This window comes from Sminthopsis crassicaudata, chromosome 3 (assembly GCF_048593235.1).
Source record: "Sminthopsis crassicaudata isolate SCR6 chromosome 3, ASM4859323v1, whole genome shotgun sequence".
Taxonomy (NCBI): domain Eukaryota; kingdom Metazoa; phylum Chordata; class Mammalia; order Dasyuromorphia; family Dasyuridae; genus Sminthopsis; species Sminthopsis crassicaudata.
Genome location: NC_133619.1, coordinates 372528409 through 372550567, shown reverse-complemented (window position 1 = coordinate 372550567; position 22159 = coordinate 372528409). Strand labels below are relative to the sequence as shown.

General features: G+C 35.1%; 1 protein-coding gene across 5 annotated transcripts in view; it reads left to right on the top strand.

Annotated features, from left to right (window-relative positions):
- NCKAP5 (NCK associated protein 5) overlaps positions 1 to 22159 on the top strand; it is a 939808-nt gene that overhangs the window by 908631 nt on the left and 9018 nt on the right. Inside the window, exon 18 of one of the 5 annotated variants that reach the window (XM_074301874.1) lies at positions 9944 to 10067. The exons of the other annotated variants lie outside the window; for them this stretch is intronic. Coding sequence (XP_074157975.1) covers positions 9944 to 10024 — 81 coding nt within the window. The 3' untranslated portion in view covers positions 10025 to 10067. The remainder of the gene's footprint in view (positions 1 to 9943; positions 10068 to 22159) is intronic. 5 annotated transcript variants of the gene reach the window in all.

Below are 22159 nucleotides of genomic sequence, written 5' to 3'. Positions count from 1 at the left end.
ATCTTATCAGTGAGGAAATTAAGATCCAGAAAATGGTTGAGTGATTTGCCTAAATTCATACAGGTAATACATGGCAGAACTGGGATTTAAACCCAATTTCTCTGAACCCGAATTCATCATTTATCATTGCATTCTCTTTTGCAGTGAGAGACTGTTAAGAAGCTCAGTTTTTTCCCCTTTTGGAGATTTTTACAATTTTACAAATTTAAGTAATTTACAATAACAAAAGGGTCTTGTGATCTAGCTGATATTCAACTACCCAGTGAAATGACGAGAACAATCTCTCCCATCATGTGGAGGTCTAGCACTGTGCATTTGAAGAACATGGTAATTGCAGGAGAATTTGAGGTCATTAATTATTATTCCTTTGTGGAAGAAATAAAAGGTGATAGTAAAAGAAAATTGACCAGAGTCAAGAAGACATGGGTTTAAATCCTAAATCCTTTTATTACTCAGTATCCTAGAAGCTTTCTAAGACTATCTTGCAGGTGAGTAGATGATTTGTATCAGTTCTCATACTGAGTGTTTCCTACATCCGTAAAGTCACTTGTACATATATTTCTACACATATATACATGTGTATGTGTATATTCATATATTAAGATTTACATGTACCTATGTGTGTATATATTATATTATTGGACTTTAGCAACCCTAAAAAACAAAACTTGTGATCAATTATTTGTGAAAGAGTATAATAAAAGTAGATAGTTCAAAAAAAACATTTCAAAAATCAGAAATTTTAGAACTAATAAGATTTCCATTTTTACATTCTCTCAGAGGAATAATAACCATTTTCTCCTCCCTCTGAGTCCTTTCCTTTTCCCAACTTTAAATGAAAAGGAATTTCCTAGTTTCATATAGTCTGGGAAAGAGGTCAACTATGACAGACTAAAAAATACCACAGTAAATACACTCAGATCCCTTTAGGACATAGAAAAAGAGAAAAGATCTCAAGCTGACCCATGAAAGCTACTGGAAAGATCACCAAGGTTCAGAGTAAAACAGTGATGCCATTTCCCTTTCTATTTATGTTAGGGTTCACTACACTGCTTTCAGTTTCTTGTTAAATCATCTAGTTATTGGCGCCAGAGAAGATCATGTAATGTGACATGGTAGTAGAGGACTGAGCAGTCTTAATAGCACTGAATGACAAAGATGATTTGGGGAGTTTGCTTGTTACACCCATGCAATTTAAATGCCTTTTAATAACCTTTCACAAAAATTCAAAAGAGTGATATAAACTTTAGTGGCACATTTCACAGTTCTAGCAGCCTAAACTGACCTCCATTCATCACCAAGAGGCATCCTGACAGCTAGACTCCCAGGTCTGGCTTCTCCAGATTACTTCCCTTTTAGGTAGAACATTAATTGAAACTGAAGAAAATTTTAGATGGTTTAACAAAAAGAAATTTGTTTTACTTAAAAGTAAGCACTCTATTTGTAATAACTACATTTCTTTAAGATGATTAATATTTGCAAAATACTTTATCTTATGTTGTCCCACAAGAAACAGCCCTGAGACATAAATCTTATTATTATTATTATTCTCATTTTATAAGGGACAAAAATGAAGATGAGAGGTGTTAAGTGGAGAACAAAAGGTCACATTAGATGGATATCCCTCACCATGATGCTTATAACACAGAGTTGTCTTTTTGTTACTCTGGTGTTCACTTTTGATTAAGAATGGTTGATGTGGTTTTATAAGGAGTTGACAGATATGTCTAGTATGATTCAGTTTATTTCCTCTTAAAATAGTGTGTATGCGGTCAGTTAACTTAGTTAGAAGGTAATGCTGACATTGACAAGATAAGGGATTTGATCTCCACATGGACTAATCAGCATGGCTCTGTCCAGAGATCTGGCTTTCAACCTCAACTCAGCAAGCAACATAAAAATTGGACCAAGGGAAACTAGGCATGAGAAGTAAGTGACCTGATAAAGATTCCACTAGTGAAAAAATAAATCAGTCATATAGAAGAACATGTCAATTTTATTTGTGGAAATTGGTGTACTTTATTTCATATCTATATTCACATAAGTAAATATTCACATGTGGTATGAGAAAATATTTGCACAATTACATTCACTATAAAGACTTTCAGTGAATCTTATTTTTTTAATTCAGGCTTTAACATGGATGGATAGGATAGGTCAGTAAAAGTTAACAGCTTATTGGTATGTGGCATTTTACATGAGGAACATTTAATCTTCAGAGGAACAAGATATTTGCTGCAAAACTGGGAAGAAAGGCATATGATTCTGAAATAAGGGATGCTTTTAAAGATTTTCTGGAGTTGAAACAAATAAACAGCAATAGATCATCATGAAGGGCATAAAACTATATGGTGTGCAACTACTTGCAAGAGTTCAGCAGGTCAGATGAGGGAAATGCAAATTTGCAAGATAGAGATTTCAAGCAACTGAAACAATAAAAAGTATCATTACTGTTCTTCATATAAAGCAGGTTCAACTTGCCTACCCTAAGACTTTTTATTAAAGGCAGTTTTGTTTTGTTTTGTTTTTGTTTTGCTTTTCAAGTGCTTTTTTCCCCCTATCTCCTCCCTTATATACAAAAGACTAATACAATGTAGCCTGGAAAACACTCCTCCAAGAGTTGAGCCAAATTTATAATTTGTAGTACAACATGACTTACTTAGCTGCATAATTTACAAGCAATGGCCAGGACTAAGAGAAAGAATAGAGGAAAGTACAGTGGATTGAAAGGTCACTTCCTTCCTAAAATTATTTTATAATCTATATTTCTATTTCTCCTACTATAGTCAGAACTTTCTGAGAGAGTAGCATTTCTTATTCCTGCAGAATAAAAAAGACCAAAGACTGAGTTAGGAATCCTAGAACTTTATAGCAAGATAGAACTTTAAAGATCATCTACTTCAACACATTTTACAAACAAACAAACAAAAAACTAAGGATGAAACTGATGATATGACTTCTCCATGTTCACTTGATTCATGGTATCAGAATCTAGATTCAGTATTGTCTCTTCCAACTCTAAATTGAGGGCCCTTTAGAACTTTATCTTGATTAGATCAGTTTTTGCATCAAATGACATGTTTATAAACTGCTTTAACACAATGCCTGGCAACACCTCCTCCCCATCAGAATGACTTTGGAAAAGTCACTTAAATTTATGGAATGAATCACTAGTTTCATCTGGCAGATGAGATATTTCAACCAAATGAATTGCTTCCAGTTCCATTATCCTACAATTTTGTCTTTTCCAGGAGAGTAACTAATAACCATTTCTAAAATAAAGTAAAAGTTCACTTCACCTAAAATTACTTTATTTGCTATCATGTTTCCATTCCTCTACTTTACCGAGTAGTTTGTGGGTTGGGTTTTTTTTTATTTGTTTTGGTTTTTGGCTAAGATAGCACATTAATTGTATCTTCTTGATAAAACAACAGCAATTACACATCTTGAGTTCCCTAAAGAATAAAAAGATCAGTGGCTTAGGAGTTAGGAATCATAGAAGATTATAGTAAGATTATTCTAACACATTAATGATAATAATCATACTCTGAGAATATCTCCAAATTTTCTTTTATATATCTTGTTTGTAACTAGCTGTTTACATTTTGTTACTCTGATTACATTATTAACTCCAGGACAGGGATCATTTTTTGTATCCCTCAGCCTTTAGCATAGTTCCTGAAAGATCAATGGTTACTTGATAAATATTAATTTAACTTAATCTTTTCTGGTGATTTTGGACCTCTTCTCAGATTTTTGAAAATCCTTACTCCAAAAACAGATGCATTTTGGTTGCTTCTGAAGGCTCTGCTAGATCCTGGAAGAAGGTTGTATTACCTAGTATCTGAATTTACCTAAGTCAACACAGCTTCTGAGAGAAAATAATGACTTCATGAAAAGCCATCTCAAATTATATTTAATGTTGGAAAACTCTCAAGAATGAAGGGCTGGTCATATTGTGTTCCTTACACCAGATGGTTCCACAGTTGGAAATGTGCTTAGTTTACTCAGTGGCTCACTGGCTTGTTTGGTTCTGATCCCTAAGAGAGCTGAGGAAGTTAATCCATTTATATCCCTAGCCTGCCAGGTACATTCCCTTAGCATATTGTTAGGAGAAATAGTCTAGCTGGGAGTTGATCACTGGGCCCTAATCCAAAACTGAACAATTTCACTAGGAAATTGAGTGTGATCCCATTTTTAGAAAAAGAAAAACTTTGGGATTCAAACTTTACAGTTTTGGCCAGAGTTCTCATTTTCAGGGAAATGTTAATTAAGATTCTCTTACAAATAAGGAACAAGTAAAACAAGGCAACTACTGTAACTTTCCAGCTCTAGTTTACTACTCTATGTGTCAAAAGATACTTTTCCTTGGGTGTTAACTATCTCATTTCTTTCTTGAACAAATAAGTTGTTTCTAAATATAATCTTGTTTTCTTTTCTGATTATTTTACCTTTTTAAATGAGAAATTTTAAAAGGTCTTACTGCATTAGTGAAATTATAATTTCATGAATTCATGTGGTACTGAGTTAATATTTTTAAGTCTCGGAATCCTATAAAAAGAAAAAACTAATGAAAAAGTCTAACTGATGAGGTATGTGCCTTCCTTCTACCCACCAGTAACAAAATTCACATGCATTTGTTCTGAAAACCTGGAATTCAAATGTCTTAAAATGTCTATAATTAATAATGAAGAATATCCTGGAATATACCCAAAAACACAGAGCAAGAGGTAGTGGGATGAGGTAGTTAAATTCTGTTTAATGAAGCTTTTTAGCTTTCACCTCAAAGTGGGAGCCAGTGAACAAGCACTTATTATCCACCACCTATTAACAATCTGTGTCTAAGCCTTAGGAAAACAATTAAAAGTTAAAGACCCTTGCTCTCAAGGAGCTCACAGTCTAAAGGGAGAGAATCATCTTTGATCTAAGAGGAGCCACTCCCAGATGGAATTCTTAAAGGTCACTTAAGTCTAAATCCTTCATTTTACAAAGTAGGAAATGAAGCCACAGGAAAGGATTAAACAATTGGCAAGAGGAAAGGCTTGAATTTAGATCTTTTTGCCTCCAAATCTAGATCTCTCCATTATACTATACTTTCTCTGGCCTATCCACAGATTATCACTTCTAAATATACTTATCTTAGTTTCAATCCTTTCTAAATTTCTAGTGGTGATGTCATCCTAAAAAAAATAAGAACTATAAAAGATGGATAGCTACTATTTGAGCTTTTCTTTGGGGATATGACACTTGTATGTGGCGGTGGAGATTTCTTTTTGCCAGGCCAGTGATTCCAGCAGTATAGACACCTCTTAGTGAGGAATATTTTCTACTACTATGCAGGGACATTTTGTCTTAGAGAATTGTTTGGAGCACTAAGAGATAAAATAAATGGCTTGTCCAGGGATCATATAACTAATACATATCAGAGCAGAACTTGAACCTAGATCTCTCTGACTTTTTTTCTACTCTATCATGCTGCTTCTACAATCAGAAGAATTAAATAAGATCTTGGCCCTTAAAAAAAAAAAAAAAAAACATAGTGGAAAAATATCCAACAGGAAGATGTTAAGGTTGAGTCATCTTTTTCCCCTTTTCAGATTACTTCAGGAAATTGATACCCACTACTTACAAGTCTCAAATGTCACATTTGATGTGACATTATGATTCTTAGAATCATAAAATGTTAGAGCTGTAAGAATCCTTAGAGATTAACTAGTTTAGCCCCCTCATTTAACAAATAAAGAACTGAAGAACTAGAAAAGTTGTGACTTACCTAACAACTGAATTATAATAGAATTGGGAAGAGAACCCTGGTTTCTTGAAATGAAAGGTTCCTTCCATTTCTAATGGCACTCTCTGGTAAGAAGAGTCAGAAAAAGAAGTTTTAGCAACTAGTAAATTCTGTCATGTTCCACCCAAAACAATGAATAGATATGAAATAGAAAGATAATCCTTCCATTTAAGGTCATGTATGTGGGATTCAACTTAGAGATGAAACAAATATAAATCATAAATTCAGGGCGAGTTTATATTGGGATTGTCTGTAAAGCATCAAGATCCAAAGCCTGATGCAAGAAGATCAGTATGTTACTGAAAGATTCTGAGCTACGGAAATCTTTAGAAGATTCAGAAGCCCAAATGGAGGAATTGCTGGAAATGTGACCACTTGTCTGAATCACAGTTATTTTCCAAAGCTTTATATTTTGTTTTGTTTTCTTTTGTTTTTACCATCTCTGCAATCATTCTCTATACCCACCTGGCATTAAGATGTCAGCTTAGTCATAGCATAGAAGGTAATCTTCTGTCTTCTGTCAGATTGTAGTTGAATGCAATTCAGGCAGCCATTGAGCCTGAGGGAAAAAATTATTTTAAAGAGAGAGAGAGGGGGGGGATGAAGGGGAGGGAGGAAGAGGAAGGGGAGGGAGATTCAGAGCATGAGTGTTAATCAAAGTAATTTTGAGGCAGATTGTGTTATGGAGGTGGGGGAGAAAAAGACAAAATCAGAGAGACAGATCACCAAAGATAGAGGGAGTGAGGGAAGATGGGGGAGAGAGGGAGAGAAAAAAAGAGGGAAAAAGGAAAAGAAAAAGAAAGAGACAGAGAGGAAAAGAAGAGGAGAAAATACATTTATTAAATCATTGTTCTGTGCTAGAAATAGTTTGAAATGCTGGAAGTGAAAATTAAAGCAAAAACAAACAGTTCTTACCCTCAAAGAGATTACATTCTAATAGGGCAAAACAGTATATAAAGGAGATCTAAAAAGTGAGGAAAGGAAGAGTAATGATACAAGAAGACAAGAGGCAGCTGGCAAAGGGGAGGAAAATTCAAATAATTAAGAGTGGAACTAAGAGAGAAAATGGAGCAGGAGCAAAAAGTCAGGAATCAAGAATGGAGGGTTACAAAGGAAGGAAGTCTATTCTAATAACAAGAAGAATGGTACTCAAATGTTAACTATGTCTATGGATCTGACTATATCACAAAATCACAAAAATTTCAGTTGAAAAAAAGAAAAAACCTTAGAGACATATGATCTAATCCATTCTTGAACAATAATCCCTTCTACACATCTGGTAAGTGTTTATCCAGTCTTTTCTTTGAAGATTGCCTATGAAGAGATTCTATTCTATTCCATTTTTCAAATCTTTCAAATTGTCAGTAAATTTTTCTCTCAGTAACATCTGCCCATCTGAAACTAATAAGAATAATACCACTCTTCTACATAAAAGTCCAAAAATTTTGACTATTATCATCTCTTTTTTAATTCTGATGTTTTCCAGAATAAACATTTTCCCTTTCCATCAATAGGGCCCCTAGAAGAATATGGATGGTTCTAGACACACAACATACCCACCCCTAATCTTACTAGCTATGTGACAAGTTTCTTTATCTTCCTGAGATTCAGGTAGATGATCTATAACAGGTAAATAATAATAACTCTAGAACCTACCTTCATGGGGTCATTGAAGTTCAAATATACATCAAGTATTTGAATACCTAAAATCATTCTATATCAGTTACTTTATTATTAATAATAATATTATTATGTAAGATGATGAAGTCTTTCAACATCTTAATTGTCTTTCTCTGGATATTCTCCACCTTATTTATGTCTGTTTTAAAAATGTGCTGTCCATATACAGTGTTTCAAATTTGAACTGACCTTGGTAAAGTGCAATGGGATTGTCCTCCACTATTCTGGCTGCTGTGCCTTATTTAATATAGTATAAAAATGTTTTTGGCTTTCTTGAGTGCCATCTCACACCACTGATTTATAATGAGCTCATAGTTTACAAAATCAGTCAATAAACATTTCATAAGCTTGTACTGTATGCCAGACCCTATACCCTACACTAAATTCTGGGGATAAAAATCCAATTCAATCAATATTTATTAAATGATACAGTGTGCCAGGTAATGTGCTAAGGATACAATTAGTAAAAAGATAGAGTCCCTGCTCTCAAGGAATTTACAGTCTAATGAAGAAGACAGTAAGCAGAGGAAAGGGAAAAAGAGAATTGGAAAAGGGTGAAGAATGTACAGGGAGGAGTCCAATCCAAGCAGTACAACTGGTAGGAAATGAAGGGTTGTTAGCCTAGAAGCCCTCTCTAAATGGAGGCTTTGGGAGTTCTTTTCCCTACTTTTCATTCCTCCAAATAAAGGCACAGAGGGTTACTGAGTGTACTGATAAGATTTGAATACCAAAATTGATGCAATCTCATCAGATGATGGATTTCCTGAGGATGAGATTTCCTGGGAATATAATCACAACCAGGATGAGGAATCCAGGAGGAAGAATGTGGCTTTTTTTTTTTTTTTTTTTTTGCTTCAGCTTAATATAAGTCTAGTCATGCTTCCCTAATCTTAATTTTAAAAGATGATTATTTTTTAAAGTATATAACTTTTACATTTATCCCTTGTAACGTTCATCTTACTCTATTCAGCCCCATATTCTAATCCCACAAGATCTTTGAATATGGCTTTTGTTATCAAGCATGTTATCTGGGCCTTCTAGCTTTGAGTCCATCTACAAAGCTGATAAATATACCATCTAAACATTTATATAAGTCAATGATAAAATATGTTCAGTCACAAAGGGGTAGTGTACTAATTATCTCATAACATGTTGATATTGAATTCAAGCATGTTCTGGTAAATGATTAACAACTAGCTCTCCCCTTACCAAAAACTGCAATCACCACATGCTTTTTCAATTCAATCTTTATTATTAGCATTTTCTCCATCACTTTCTTAAGTCTAGATCATCAACAAAACAAAGAATCAAACTCTAATTTGTAGTATTTATTTCTGAAGTTTAAATGCTCACACTGAAAATTTCATAATTGAGTTCAAGTTAGCTTCAACTAATTCATAAATCAGTCATTCATAGCTATGCCTTGGGCTTAATCATTCAATGAGTTTCATAACTACCTAATAATACTTTCATCTAGGCTACATCTTTTTCTACAAGGACAGCATAAGTGATTTCACCAAATGCTTTGCAACAGATAGGGAAACTTTCTTGTGATCAATCCCTCTCAAATATTGAAAATGGAGCCATTATTGGTGTTCCAGTGAGTAGCTTCAGGTAACATATTCAGCAGGATTGATTGCAACTATTAGGGTTACCTAGGTCCAATCATTGGGGATCCCCTAGAGGCAAAAACTCATAAACAACTTCCACTGGACTAGGACTCCTGATAATTACTTTGACTTATAGTTTGGAGTTACATGGCTGCCAATAACAAAGACAGATGATTCTTGCTGTTTTCAGGGCCAGGAGTTTGCTTTCTGCCAATTGGCAAATATACTTCAGAACATTGCCATTTCCTCAAAGATTGGCTGTAATTATCCCTGCAGTTCCAGTGTCTTTGGAACTCTCTACTAAGAGATTTTCAGGGAGGCAAATGGCTTGCCCATTGTTTGGGGCAGGTTGTATAGATGGGTAGCAGACTATTCGTGGATACAATAACACATGCCAGTAATTAGGGAAATCACTAGGCCTGTGGGAAAATCTCCCAGGGAAAAGATCATAGACCCCAAAAAATAATTCAAAGGGTCTCAGGACAAATCTAAGGGGCAAAGACAGGAACTAGAAACCAAGAACTGGGGCAAGCTTGAAAAGCTTGAAAAGCTAGGATGATGAAATTAGAAGGCCGATAACCACAAATATCAGCAAAATAACTTTCTGTGAAGCAAATTGCCTTCCCACCCCTTGAGTTTCCAGTGCTAACTGTGTAGTAAGGAGTCAATTGAAGTTATTAAAAGACCATGCAGAATCTAAACAGTAGCACGGTACTATGGAAAAAAATCATTAGATTTGGAATCAGTTGATTCAACTCAGTTTTCTCATTTAATACCTATGTTGAGCCACTCATGTAACTTCTATGGGCCTCAGTTTTGCCATGTTGAACTAGATTATATTTAAGGTCCTTTCCAATTCTAGATCCAGAATTCCATTGACAGAACATGGGATGGAAGAAATTTTCAAAATGCCTTGGAAAAAATGGAGAGCCACTGGAGCTGACATTTCATACTAAAGAATTCCTTCATCAACTTAATTAACTTAGGTAATGACACTATCTACCAAGCCTGCAACTCATAAGCAAAATCTTAATTCTCAATGGGACTTCATTTTATTCATGTAAATTCATTTAATTATAAAGGTATTAGGAGAAATGGGATGAATTCCTCAATCTAATGGGAACAACTAAATAGTTGCCAATGCTACTCAGTTTAAAAAATGTTTTATACACTGCATAGACTAAAGCAATGTGACCTATTATATACACATATATGAAAGCAATGGCATCTAACAAGGCACGTAGAACATTAAACTGTAAAATTCACCACTAAAGCAATATGACTCAGACAACTGTCTATGTAGTAACTAAAGTAACAGCACATTATTCTGAGCATAAATACCTCTACAGTAGGACATATATTTTGCATGAGTAAGATATATTGATATATATGTCATACAGAGAAATCTTGTGAACCAGCATACAGAGAACTGATCTTGAAGCCAAGAAGACTTGGACAAGTCATTTAACCTCAGTTCTCTAACCAACACTCAGAGATTTTAAGTGGTCAAGGTGTGTCAAGGTGCATTAATAAAAGATTAATAGATGATTAGTAAATGGTCCTCATCCAGGAATTTCCAATATCAACTAATATACAGGTCCAGTCAAATATACAGTGGATGTTTGTCACATAATGCCATATTCAAATTCCTAGTATATAGGTGGTTCTACCATATATTCAGAACCACTGCTTACAAGTCCCCTTTTTCCAGAAGACCTCTTCCTGACGTACCAATAATTAAATATGTGCCATAACAGTACAGCAAATAACAACTTACTTAAAGCAGTATATAAGGTAAATTAAAGTAATTAAAATGAGAATCACACACTCCATCTTCCATTTCCCAAAACCACCTGTTCCTGTGCTTCTAGTCTTTCACCTTTGCTTAGTCTTATCAGCACAGTGATGAGAGCTGGGGAACAGAAAATGTAGAATGATTTGCCCATCAAGGCAAAACCTCTAGGCTTAAGAGGCACCATGGCCTGAAAATCCAAAAATTTATCACCTGGACCACACAAGGGAAACCTCCTGTTAGTAGACATAGGAATTAAATGAATTTTAAGAGCAGCCTCTTGAAACCATATCCATTTTCCTTTCTGAGGTTCATTCCTCCTTTCATGGTTGTCTACACTACTGAAGATGCACAGAGACTCATTCAACTTTTCTTTCCTTTTGACTCTTCCATCTTCTCTGTAGAACAATCCAGATGGGTCATATCTCAGGGGCAAAATCTTAAGCTGACAGCCCATTATGTTATTAATTTAGATTGTGTAGCCATGTCTGCCCAGCTGTGGTCCAATTTAATATCATCATTTAATTACAACCTTATGCCCTTCATATCTCTAAATACTCTGGAAATACCACCTAACAAACTGATCAGACCCACTGACATCTGTTTCCTAGGATAACATCTGGGTTGGGCTATAATGTGGGGTCCAAAGTCTTTTATTCTTGAAAGGAAATTAAACATGTGGTAGTGGTAGGGGTGGTGGTAGAGGATTCACCCAACAACAGCAAAGATTTCACTTTTAAGTGATTGGCTTCTAAATATGTGGCTGAGGATTCCTTACATTCTTTGTCTTTTAAGGACTCAGAAGATACTACTATAATACAACCATAAATGTTCCCTATGACAGAGGCTCTGCTAAAAGCTTTAATTATACCTCTAATGTGTGTTCTTAGGAGCTCAAGGGAACAGGTTATAGTTCACTTTTTAAAAAAGTATGACTATGGGGACTTTTATCTTCCTCTGTCAATATCTCTGGGTGAATGATAAATTGTTTACTTAACTAATTCAGATAGCAATTTATATGATTATTACCACAAAATAAAATCTTTTTAAGTTTTTTTTTTTTTTTTTTTAGTTTCTAGTAGAATAACAAGTTCTCTTATTATTCAAACAGGGTCCACTTCCTGCTGTTTTCAATATGATTTTTAATAAATATGTAAATTTAAAAATTAATTTATAGCATACGTTGAGAAGCATGATTTTTGAACTGACAAAAGTTTGATTGATTGTAAAATTATCCACCAAAAAATCATCAGTCATAGTAAACAGAATTTATCAACCTCTGGTAATTTTACAGCTTTTTTTCATCTTATCTTCTGTTAGGAACTCACTTAAAATTGATTATAAAACAGTATATTTCTTAGGCCATAATTCATTCACAGATTAATTAGATTTTCAGTTAATATCCCATCATTGTATGGGATGTGAGCCAGTGGAGTGTTTTTCAATTGTTACAGAGCTGCTGTAGAGAAACCTTGATTACTATCCCCATGTGACTAAAACTACCAAGACTAATCACTAATCATATTCAGACCACATAAAATGTAAAATCCTTCATAGCATTTATTTTCTAGATGACTTATAGTATGAGATCTTTATTGACATAGGCAAAGAGGCTGAAATGTACTTAGAAAAATGGTGTAAGGGGTAATTTTTTTTGCTTTACTTACAATAAGTTTCCTTCATCTTTTCTATGGGAGAGCTATAGATGTGTAGTGTGTGTGTGTATCCATAAATCTTCTTCCTTATAAATCTCCTAAGATATGGGGATGATGGTTGAAGGGATAGGGGCAGGGAAGTATTTTTTAAGTGCTTCTGAAATATCAGGAGTACTTAGGACAGAATTTGTTCACAAATGCTTAAGCAAAGATTCCTGTAAATTTAAAGGAGTTTAAATTTTCTTATTTCCATTGGACTGTATATGACATTTTTGAGAGAAAGAAAAAAAAAACAGCCCTACTTAGCATTTGACAAATTAGAACTCTAATTCTTTTCAGAGGCAGAGGTCAAGGTAATAGACTTCGGTTCAGACTTCTTACAAAATTTAAAACTTTTTCATTCTGCTGTACCAGACCAGGTTACACACTATAAGTACTGTATCTTCCAAAATCTCCATCACTGACCCTGAAAATTTTCATATTTTCCCATCCCTCTTCAAAATTCTCATGGCTCCCTTTCCCCCCTATCCATTCAACTTAGAACCTTACCTCATACTGAATAAATTGAGGTCATTTGAGAAAAGCTTCATCTTCTTCCCTTCACTTCATCTTACGTCACTTAAATGTCTTCTACCACTATCTCCTCTTTCTTCCCTATTTCATATGAAGAGATGGCCCTTCTTATCAAGGTTAATACACACACACACACACACAGTCCCATTTTATCTTATTAAAAGATGATTTGTTAAAGAGATTTCCTCAGTTATTACTCCCACTCTTTCACTAATCTTAAATCTCTCTTTGTCCATTACCTGCTTCTCTCCTGTCTATAAACATTCCCTAGTATTACTCATTTCAAAAAACCCTCCTTTGAGTCATCCCTCCCTGCTATCATCCCATACCTTTCTGCTGCTTTGTGGCTAAACTCCTTGGGAAGGCACTCTACAGATGATGCCTTTGCTTCCTTGCCTCTTGTTCTCTTAGCTCCCTACAGTCCAGCTTCCAACATAATCATTCAACTAATATTGCTCTCTCCAAATCACTAATGATTTCTTAATTGGCAAATACAATAGCCTTTTATCAATCTTTATCTTTCTTGACCTTCCTGACAATATCAAAATGTTCTTGTCTTCTTTATATTTTATTTTCCCTGGATTTTCATGACACTATCTCCTGGTTTTTCCTCATATCTATCTGGATTGCTGTATCTGAATTTCCTTTGCTGGATCTTTATAGAAATCACATCATCTAACCATGATTGTACTACAGGGCTCCATCCTCCACCCTCGTCTTTTCTATATATACTATTTCACTTGGTGGTCTCATCAGCTCCGATTCATTCAATTACTATTTCTATGCTGATGATTCATAAATCTAATTATCCAGGTTTAATAAATAACCTCTATGATGACTCCATGTATCTATTAGATATCTCAAACTTAATATCATGTAAATAACTTAAATTCTTAGGATCCAAAACCTAATTCTTTTTCTTTGCTCAGGAACCATTCCAAACTTCCTTCGTGTTATCAGGAGCACCATCAACTTCCCAGTTTCCCAAGGTTTCCAACATTGGTGTCATTTTTGACTCCTCATTTTCACCCCTCCACTTTATGTCCAATCTTTTGCCAAGAATGTAACATTTCTCATACATGCCCCCTTATCTCCTCTTACATCATCAGGCTGGTGCAGGCCCTCATCACTGCACATCTAGTCTATTAGAATAGCCTGCTGGTGGGTCTGCCTGCCACAAGTCTCTTTCCTCTCTAATTCATCTTCCACTCAGCTGCCAAAGTGGTCAGCTTAATGCAAAAGTCTGGCTGTGTCACCACTTTACTCAATAAACTCCAGGGGCTTACTATTATCTTCAATATCAAATGTAAAATGCTCTGTTTGATATTCAGAGTTCTTGATAACCTGCTCCTTTACCTTTCTAGAACACCCTACCAAGTATTCTGTTATTAATTAATAGTGGCCTCCTTGCTTTTTCTTGTCAAACAAGACTCTTCATCTCTGAACTTCAGGCCTTTTCAATGGCTGCTGTCTCTGTGAATTCCAATTAATCCAGGCTTTTGGGGCATGTTTCAAATTTTCTTAAATTATAACTTCTACAGAAAGCTTATCCCAATCCCTTTTAATTCTAATGCCTTCCCTCAGTAGAATATTTCCTATTTACTCTACATATAATTTATTTGCATATGATATTCACATGTTATAAGAACCTCAATGGCAAGACCTTTTTGAAAACATTTTTTAAATCCCCATTGTTTAGCATAGTTTTGGCATATAATTAACTCTTGATTAATGTTTATTAGTTTATCAAAATAATTTTAAATAAAATAAAATATGAGCCACCCCAGAATAAGTATCTTTCATTTTTTAAGATAGTTAAGGAATATTGTACCCCAAATATCTCATTGTCTTTCTTATTGATTAAAAAGTGGTAAATTCTTTCTCCTAAATTCAGTCCCTTCCAGAGACAACATGGCAAACACAAGCACATATATCTCTCTACATACATGTATGTATATATGTAGATATGTGTGTTTTATGTTTATATGCCTATTTGCATATGGGTATATATGGTTATGTGTATGGATAGGTAAATGGAAGAAAGAGAAAATGAGAGAAAGAGTGAAAAGAGAGGAATGGAGGGAAGGAAGGAAAGGAAGGGAAGAAGGAAGAAAGGAAAGGGAAAAAGGAAGGAAGGGAGGAAGGAAAGAAGAAAGGGAGAGCGAGGGAGGGAGAGAAGGAAGGAGAGAGGGAGGGAGTGAAGGAGAGAGGGAGGGAGGGAAGGAGAGAGAGAAGGAAAGAGGGAGAGGAGGAAGGAAGGTGGAAAGGAAGGAAGGAAGGAAGGAAGGAAGGAGAGAGGGAGGGAGGGAAGGAGAGAGAGAAGGAAAGAGGGAGAGGAGGAAGGAAGGAAGGAAGGAAGGAAGGAAGGAAGGAAGGAAGGAAGGAAGGAAGGAAGGAAGGAAGGAAGGAAGGAAGGAAGGAAGGAAGGAAGGAAGGAAGGAAGGAAGGAAGGAAGGAAGGAAGGAGAGAGGGAGGGAGGGAAGGAGAGAGAGAAGGAAAGAGGGAGAGGAGGAAGGAAGGAAGGAAGGAAGGAAGGAAGGAAGGAAGGAAGGAAGGAAGGAAGGAAGGAAGGAAGGAAGGAAGGAAGGAAGGAAGGAAGGAAGGAAGGAAGGAAGGAAGGAAGGAAGGAAGGAAGGAAGGAAGGAAGGAAGGAAAACCTTAAGACAGTGGAAGATGATGCCACACAGTATGATACATATTGGTCTGGCAACTTGGTTTTCTCAAAGAAAACTACAGAAGGTGAAAATATAGGGGTACTAGAAAATTCATGAACAGTATTTAAGAAATATAAAAAGAATTTGAATTTATATAAATATTGCTCTTAGGAGCTTTAAGTTCTTTTTGAATTTTCTGTTGGTGGGCTAAATAATGTGTGTGATACCTATCTTGTACATTGCTGGATATTTTTTTAGGATGGTGCTGACAGTTTTCAATTTGATGTATAAAACCCTGTATCATTTGCCTTCTGATTACTTTTGAGATTGCTTCTCTATTCTTGCCCCTATATTGCCATTTGAAACGACCAGGAAAAAGCTATTAATTTCTAGGTTTGACTGAATCAAGGAGCTTTCCTTTTCCTTTCCTTCTCTTTTTGTTTTCTTTCCTTAAGACATCCTGTGTCTGGAATTTCTTTCTGTTTAAGAACTAATTATTAGGCTACTAAGTACTAAGGACTAACTTTTTTGAATTTGGCATATCAAAGCTGTGTTTTTTCCAGATTGCTAGAAATAAACCTCAGAAAGTCCACATTAATGAGCTTCCGTAATTTTAGGTAATTAACTTATAAGTGGGGAGGCTTAAAATGGGCTCTGCTACCTAAGAACTATCTTTTCTCCAATTTCTTCAGGATAAGCTTAAGTATCTTCTCTCCAAAGACTATTACTTCTTCTCCTCTGTGACACAAAAACACAAATGTCATTTGGTTTCAGGTAGAGCATACTATTGCCCATCCAGTGATGAACATATTGGTTGTTTCAGAAACATTTTATATCTGTGCAGTTTTTCCTTGAGGCAGGCGAAAGAGACCTTCTCATTATTTATCTTGAGAGTTTGATAGGCCTCCCTTGAGAAGGTCATTGTCTGCTACAGCAAAATAATCATGGAATTTCTGGACAAGCCGGCAAAAGAAAAATGATTCATTATTTCAAGAATTATTTTACTTTCAGTCCCCAAAATGGATGAAGGCTTTTGACAATCTGAAAAGGAGAACAGGCTTAACTTATTATATAAAAACCTGTGCTTTAAAAAAAAAATTTTTTAAAGAGTGCAAACATTACATTTTTAGCTCCAGCATAATGTAAAAGGGTCATAGATTTCTCTTTCACCCCTCTAGTCTCCTGGATGCTATTGTACAACTCTCTTGTCTGTAGCAACTTGCCATTTCATCTTCGATTTTCATCCATTTCTGTAAATAAAATGGGGATGCGCTTAAGGTTCTCTAAACCCATCATGTACAACTCCTGGCTTCTTTCCTGGCTTCTAATGGAAAAGCCCACCTGTCTATCAACAGACTCCAAAAGCATGATGCTTCTTGCTGTGCCAGACAAAATCATGTCTCTTTCAAAGCATATATTTTACTGAGGGGAGGGGAATTGCATAATTGTTATATATAGTGAGATATAGCAAGGGATGGTTTATAATACAAATAACATCTATATCAGCTGGTGAGAAACCTATTATGCTATGTTATTTTTGCAATAAAGTTTGTTTGGCATAAGTGCAAAGCAAATACAAAGCACGAGGCAGCTTGACTGATGAAGACACTGAATTTCTAAATGTAAACAGAAGAGATGGAGATCAATATGACCTTGACAATTTTCAGGCAAAGTAACTTGTGGAAAATTGGAATATGAAAGCTTCATGCACTATTTTGCATGACAGTAAGATTTTAAATATTATTTTTTAAAACTCAAAAGCAAACATACCCTGGACCTCCTCTTAAAGATTGGATCTGAGATGAAAGACCCTGAGTTACACAATTAAGTATTGATTTTGTTGATCCATATTTAATTCTCATAGCAATTGAGTTGTTTTTACACAGTTGTGTTTTGCAGAAATACTTCACTGGGAGCAATGCACCTTTCACTTTTACGTTAATTTAAAAACTAAATTGCTCTGTACGTGTGAGACAAAAATAAAGTTTATTTTTATAGGAGTGTGTGTCTGACTTAGCTTTATAAACCAATGTTAACTCAGCTTAGGTGCACTCCAAGAGAATGTTTTGTCACAGAATTATTATGTTGCCTAATATGTGTTTTGGGAGAATACAAATGATCAACATGACCAATGGTAGACTGCTGTAATGAAGTAGTTATGATTCAACATGTCCACCATTTAATTTCTTGATGTGTGTGTATGATTATAATTTTATGATCTTCTCACATACGTCGGTTTTATTCCCCTTGGTATGCCATTGATATAAGGCTTCCATTTTAACTTGGGACAACACTCTTTCCCAACTGTCTGAATGAGATAGGGATCTGAATTAAAGTATATTGTCTGAGACTGCCTTGAAAGAGACAGAGGCAATGTTTGATAGCTGAAAGAAACATTTAAGGGAAAGGGGCAGAGGCAATGTCTACACCATTTATCATGTGCCTACATTTTTCAATAATTTTTCACCCCCTAGAAAGCCTCTTGCAATAGTTATTCCTATTAAATTTCCAGGGAACAATGGCAGCTGCTGTATTACCTAGTCCTGGCCAAGCTGGGCTGGAGGAGCATGTAAAATCACAGATGGTTCAGAGCATGGCTGCCAGCCCATTAGAGGGGTAGTCCTATGATCAGGATAGTCCTATGATAGGAGTTCTTAGGTCAAGGCCTTTGGCAAGAAGAGGAAACTTCCCTCTATTCAAAGCAATAAATGGTCAGATATCAGTTATTCTAAAATGCAGTTCCTCAACCCCTCTTCATTCTGCTGCCTGAAAAATACATTTTGATGCCATCACTAAATAGTTTTTGTCAGGGCTTTACATTCACTGTCTTCAATGAGACAGAAAAAACAATGGAGATACTCCGTGAATTTTTCAGTAGGGAAAGATGAAAGCTAGAAGAAAATTGTATTATATTTTATAAAACAATGAAGGGGATCTACTATATGCAAAACAATATTAGATGTGATACAAAAAGATACAAAACATGGAAAGGGATGAATTATTTTAATATATAAATAATATCTTGATATTATTATAAAAATAGTTTTGACCTTATAGAATTGATTCTTGAGAGCATCTCAATGAAAGCAGAATCCTCAAAATGCTATGGTTACAGCAGCCTAATTCTAAATTAAATCTTCACAGTAAATCAGGGTCCACTTTTGCAGTGATGAATCAAAGATCTCACTATAAATTATGACAAAGCCAAGAAATGGAATAAGAAATGGTACCTAATTTCAATTTGTGCTCTCTAAACTTTAGTATGTCTTTGTATCTTAGCAGACATCAGGTTCATCATATAAGAGAAAGCCATTTTTCTAGTAAATCCAAAACATAAAAGCATCTTTAGAATAATTCTGTTGTGGAATCTTCTCCAGAGAATCTTTGTAATGGAATCTTCTCCAGAGAATCTTTGTAATGGAATAGATCATTCTGACTTCGTTGGTTTAAGACCAGAGGAACCAAATGACCACTCTGAGTCCTATAGTTTGGTGATTATAATGTCCAAGTATGTGAACATATTGATGCCTACATCTAGATTAGAGCTTTCAAAAGAGAGGGTACCAAGGAGTCATATAGAGCTAAGTATTCTGGCACAACTTCAACTATTTGAAATGAAGACATGAGCCGTAATCAGTAAGCCCCAGTTTAAAGCTGCTTCACATTTGAGGCTGCAATGTATCGTGTGCCCATAAAATAGACCTTATCCATAGACAAAGGTATTGGCTGGTGTTAGACCTGACATATGAATTGCATTAGTGAATGAATGGCTCAAGGATGAGTAAAGCTAACATCATTATGTCCACAATAGATCAGTATGTTCTTGGGATATACATTGGTTTATAATTCCATTTGGTTCCATGGCTCTTGTAAACTGCCTAATAAACTGGGAACTATAATACATTGTGAATTCTAAATGGTATTCTGAAATCTACTTATAAATGATTCCATATTAAATAACTATTTATGATTTGATGAATTATATCATAGGGTTTTTTCCTTGCTTTTAAGTACTCACATAATATTTCACTATAAAAATTTAGCTCCTTCAGGTAAGGTTTTATGATGTCCACCATTAAAAACGTGTTAGGTGATTTCTTTTGGAAAAAGGCTTCTTAAGGAAAATTATATAATCAATCTTTTTCTTCCTTTTATCTTCTTCAAAAATAAAAAAAAAATAATATATATGTTCTTATCAAAGCAGCAGGAAATGCATCACTTTGCAATGCAAATATAATTTTGCAATATCACAATGTGGAGTTAGTTTTTGTGCTGAATTTGCTTTACCTGATGGTACTCATGTGTTCTTTATCATACAGTCTATGCTAGGAGTATATTATCACCTAAGGCACAAATGTGATGAGAAAAGGTAGATAGATGAGTATTATATGCATTATTCTGAGTGATGAAGAAGGTAACCAAAGAAAACATTCCCAACTAATACTGTCTGTCAGAAGAATGTCAGCTATATTTACTTTTGTTCATAATGACACTAATAAATTAGATGGGGAAAGTTTGATGGCTTGGCTCTTATAAGCTAGAATCATTGACAGTACTCAAATGTACAGTTTGTATACATGCAATATGTCTTAAATTGTATCAGATAGGTCAAGGTACTTTCACTATCTCAACTACTATTGTATCCCAGACTTGGTAGAAATAAAGACTCTATTCCTAAGATGCTTGGGAACAACAAGAGCCCCAAATCACTGACTCTGTTTCTAGTTTCTTGCCTTTAGTCAGCATCCAGAAAGGGACACTTAAGGAGACACTCCTATGGTCTTCCTCAGTAGCCATGGATATTGAGAACCTAAGAAAAAAAGATCTCACTGCCAAAATCCTTGGTACTATTAAATGATTCAACATAGAATTTTTGATGAAAGTTACAATAAACCATCTGCTTTGCCACTATACTTTAAGGATCATGGGCCCTTTTCATTTGACTTCATGTGTCTTGTCTCTTTTTAGCATGTCAAACCTTGATAGAAAAAAGTATATTGATTTTATAGCCATAATTTCAACATTTAGCATAATATTTTGTATTTTAAGTGATTTATAAGTGATTTCTCATTCATTGAAATACTATTTAAAACTGGCAGCACACTCTCTCAGGTACTTTGGAAAAGTAGACTCAAACTTGGCAAATTATATTTATAATAACAATGATTCATATAGAAACACATATGGCAAAGGTGGTGGCCCATGCTTTTGGTTACTAGAATCCTTTTCTTCCTTTATATAATCATTTCCCATGAGTATACCTCTCCGCTGGACTCCAAAAGCTGGTGCCCTTGTAAGGTCCATAACTATACTTGTTGTTGTTCATCCTTCATTCTAGAAAAAGACTGATGACATCATAAGAGTGATGTGTTAACTCTCAAGTGAACAGGATTGAAGGAGACAGAGATGCACAAAGCCATCACCTTTACTTTCTCCTCCAGTTATCAAAGCCCAGTGGCAGGACAAAAGTTAAGACAATAAGTGATGTTGCCACCATAAAGGGTCATGATTTCTTTCCATCTGCAGGCATATCACCTATTGACACTTAGTGCTGCTCTGATAGTCCACTGCAACAATGGATTCTACCACTGACTCTAGTCAATACTGTGGTATATAACTTCTAGTGGCTGTCATGGGTATCCTTAGTTTACACAATCATCTAGAAACAAACACATTCTCTCTCTCCTACAATTGCCCCCTATACACTTCTTTTTCCTCTCATGGACTTGGATGGAGTTCTTTCATCACCTCTGCTGGAATAAATGATTCCAAACTGTTATGTTGTGTTATTAGCATAGCCTCAAGAGAGCTAAAAGTCCATTCTTTCATCGAATTACATGTTATTTATTATGGGACGTAATCATCTTATCCAATGATCACAATACATTATTCCTCTCAAACTGATTAAGGATTTTTGATTCAAATATAAGTCTTAGTTTTATGTGATCATATTAGGTAGAGTAAGGGTAGAAACCCTTACCTTTATAATGGCAAACTTAAAAAATTTTAGTCATTTTTCCTCTGGTTGTTTTTCATCCCAGATAAAAAATATTCCCCCATTTTGGGTAGTGGGGGTGACAGAAAGAGATAAAAGGGTTGAGCAATGAGTAGCAAAGGAGAGCAAGAGTTAACAAAATAGTCATAGATGTAAATCCTGTCTGAAAACAAATATGTCATCTAATAAAGATAATTAAAGTATTCTCATTTTCCCATCTAGAACAACAACAACAAAAAATTCCCAAGCCATTCATCTAGGGAACGCTGAGTTCCCTCATTGCTGAAACACATCTTAAACCCTGTGGTTGGACTGAGATAGTGGTTCTCTATTACCATTGCTGCACATTAATTTTTTAGAAGGGCAAGTGGAGAATAATGTGTCCAGTTGAGGTTACAAAGGGATTTTG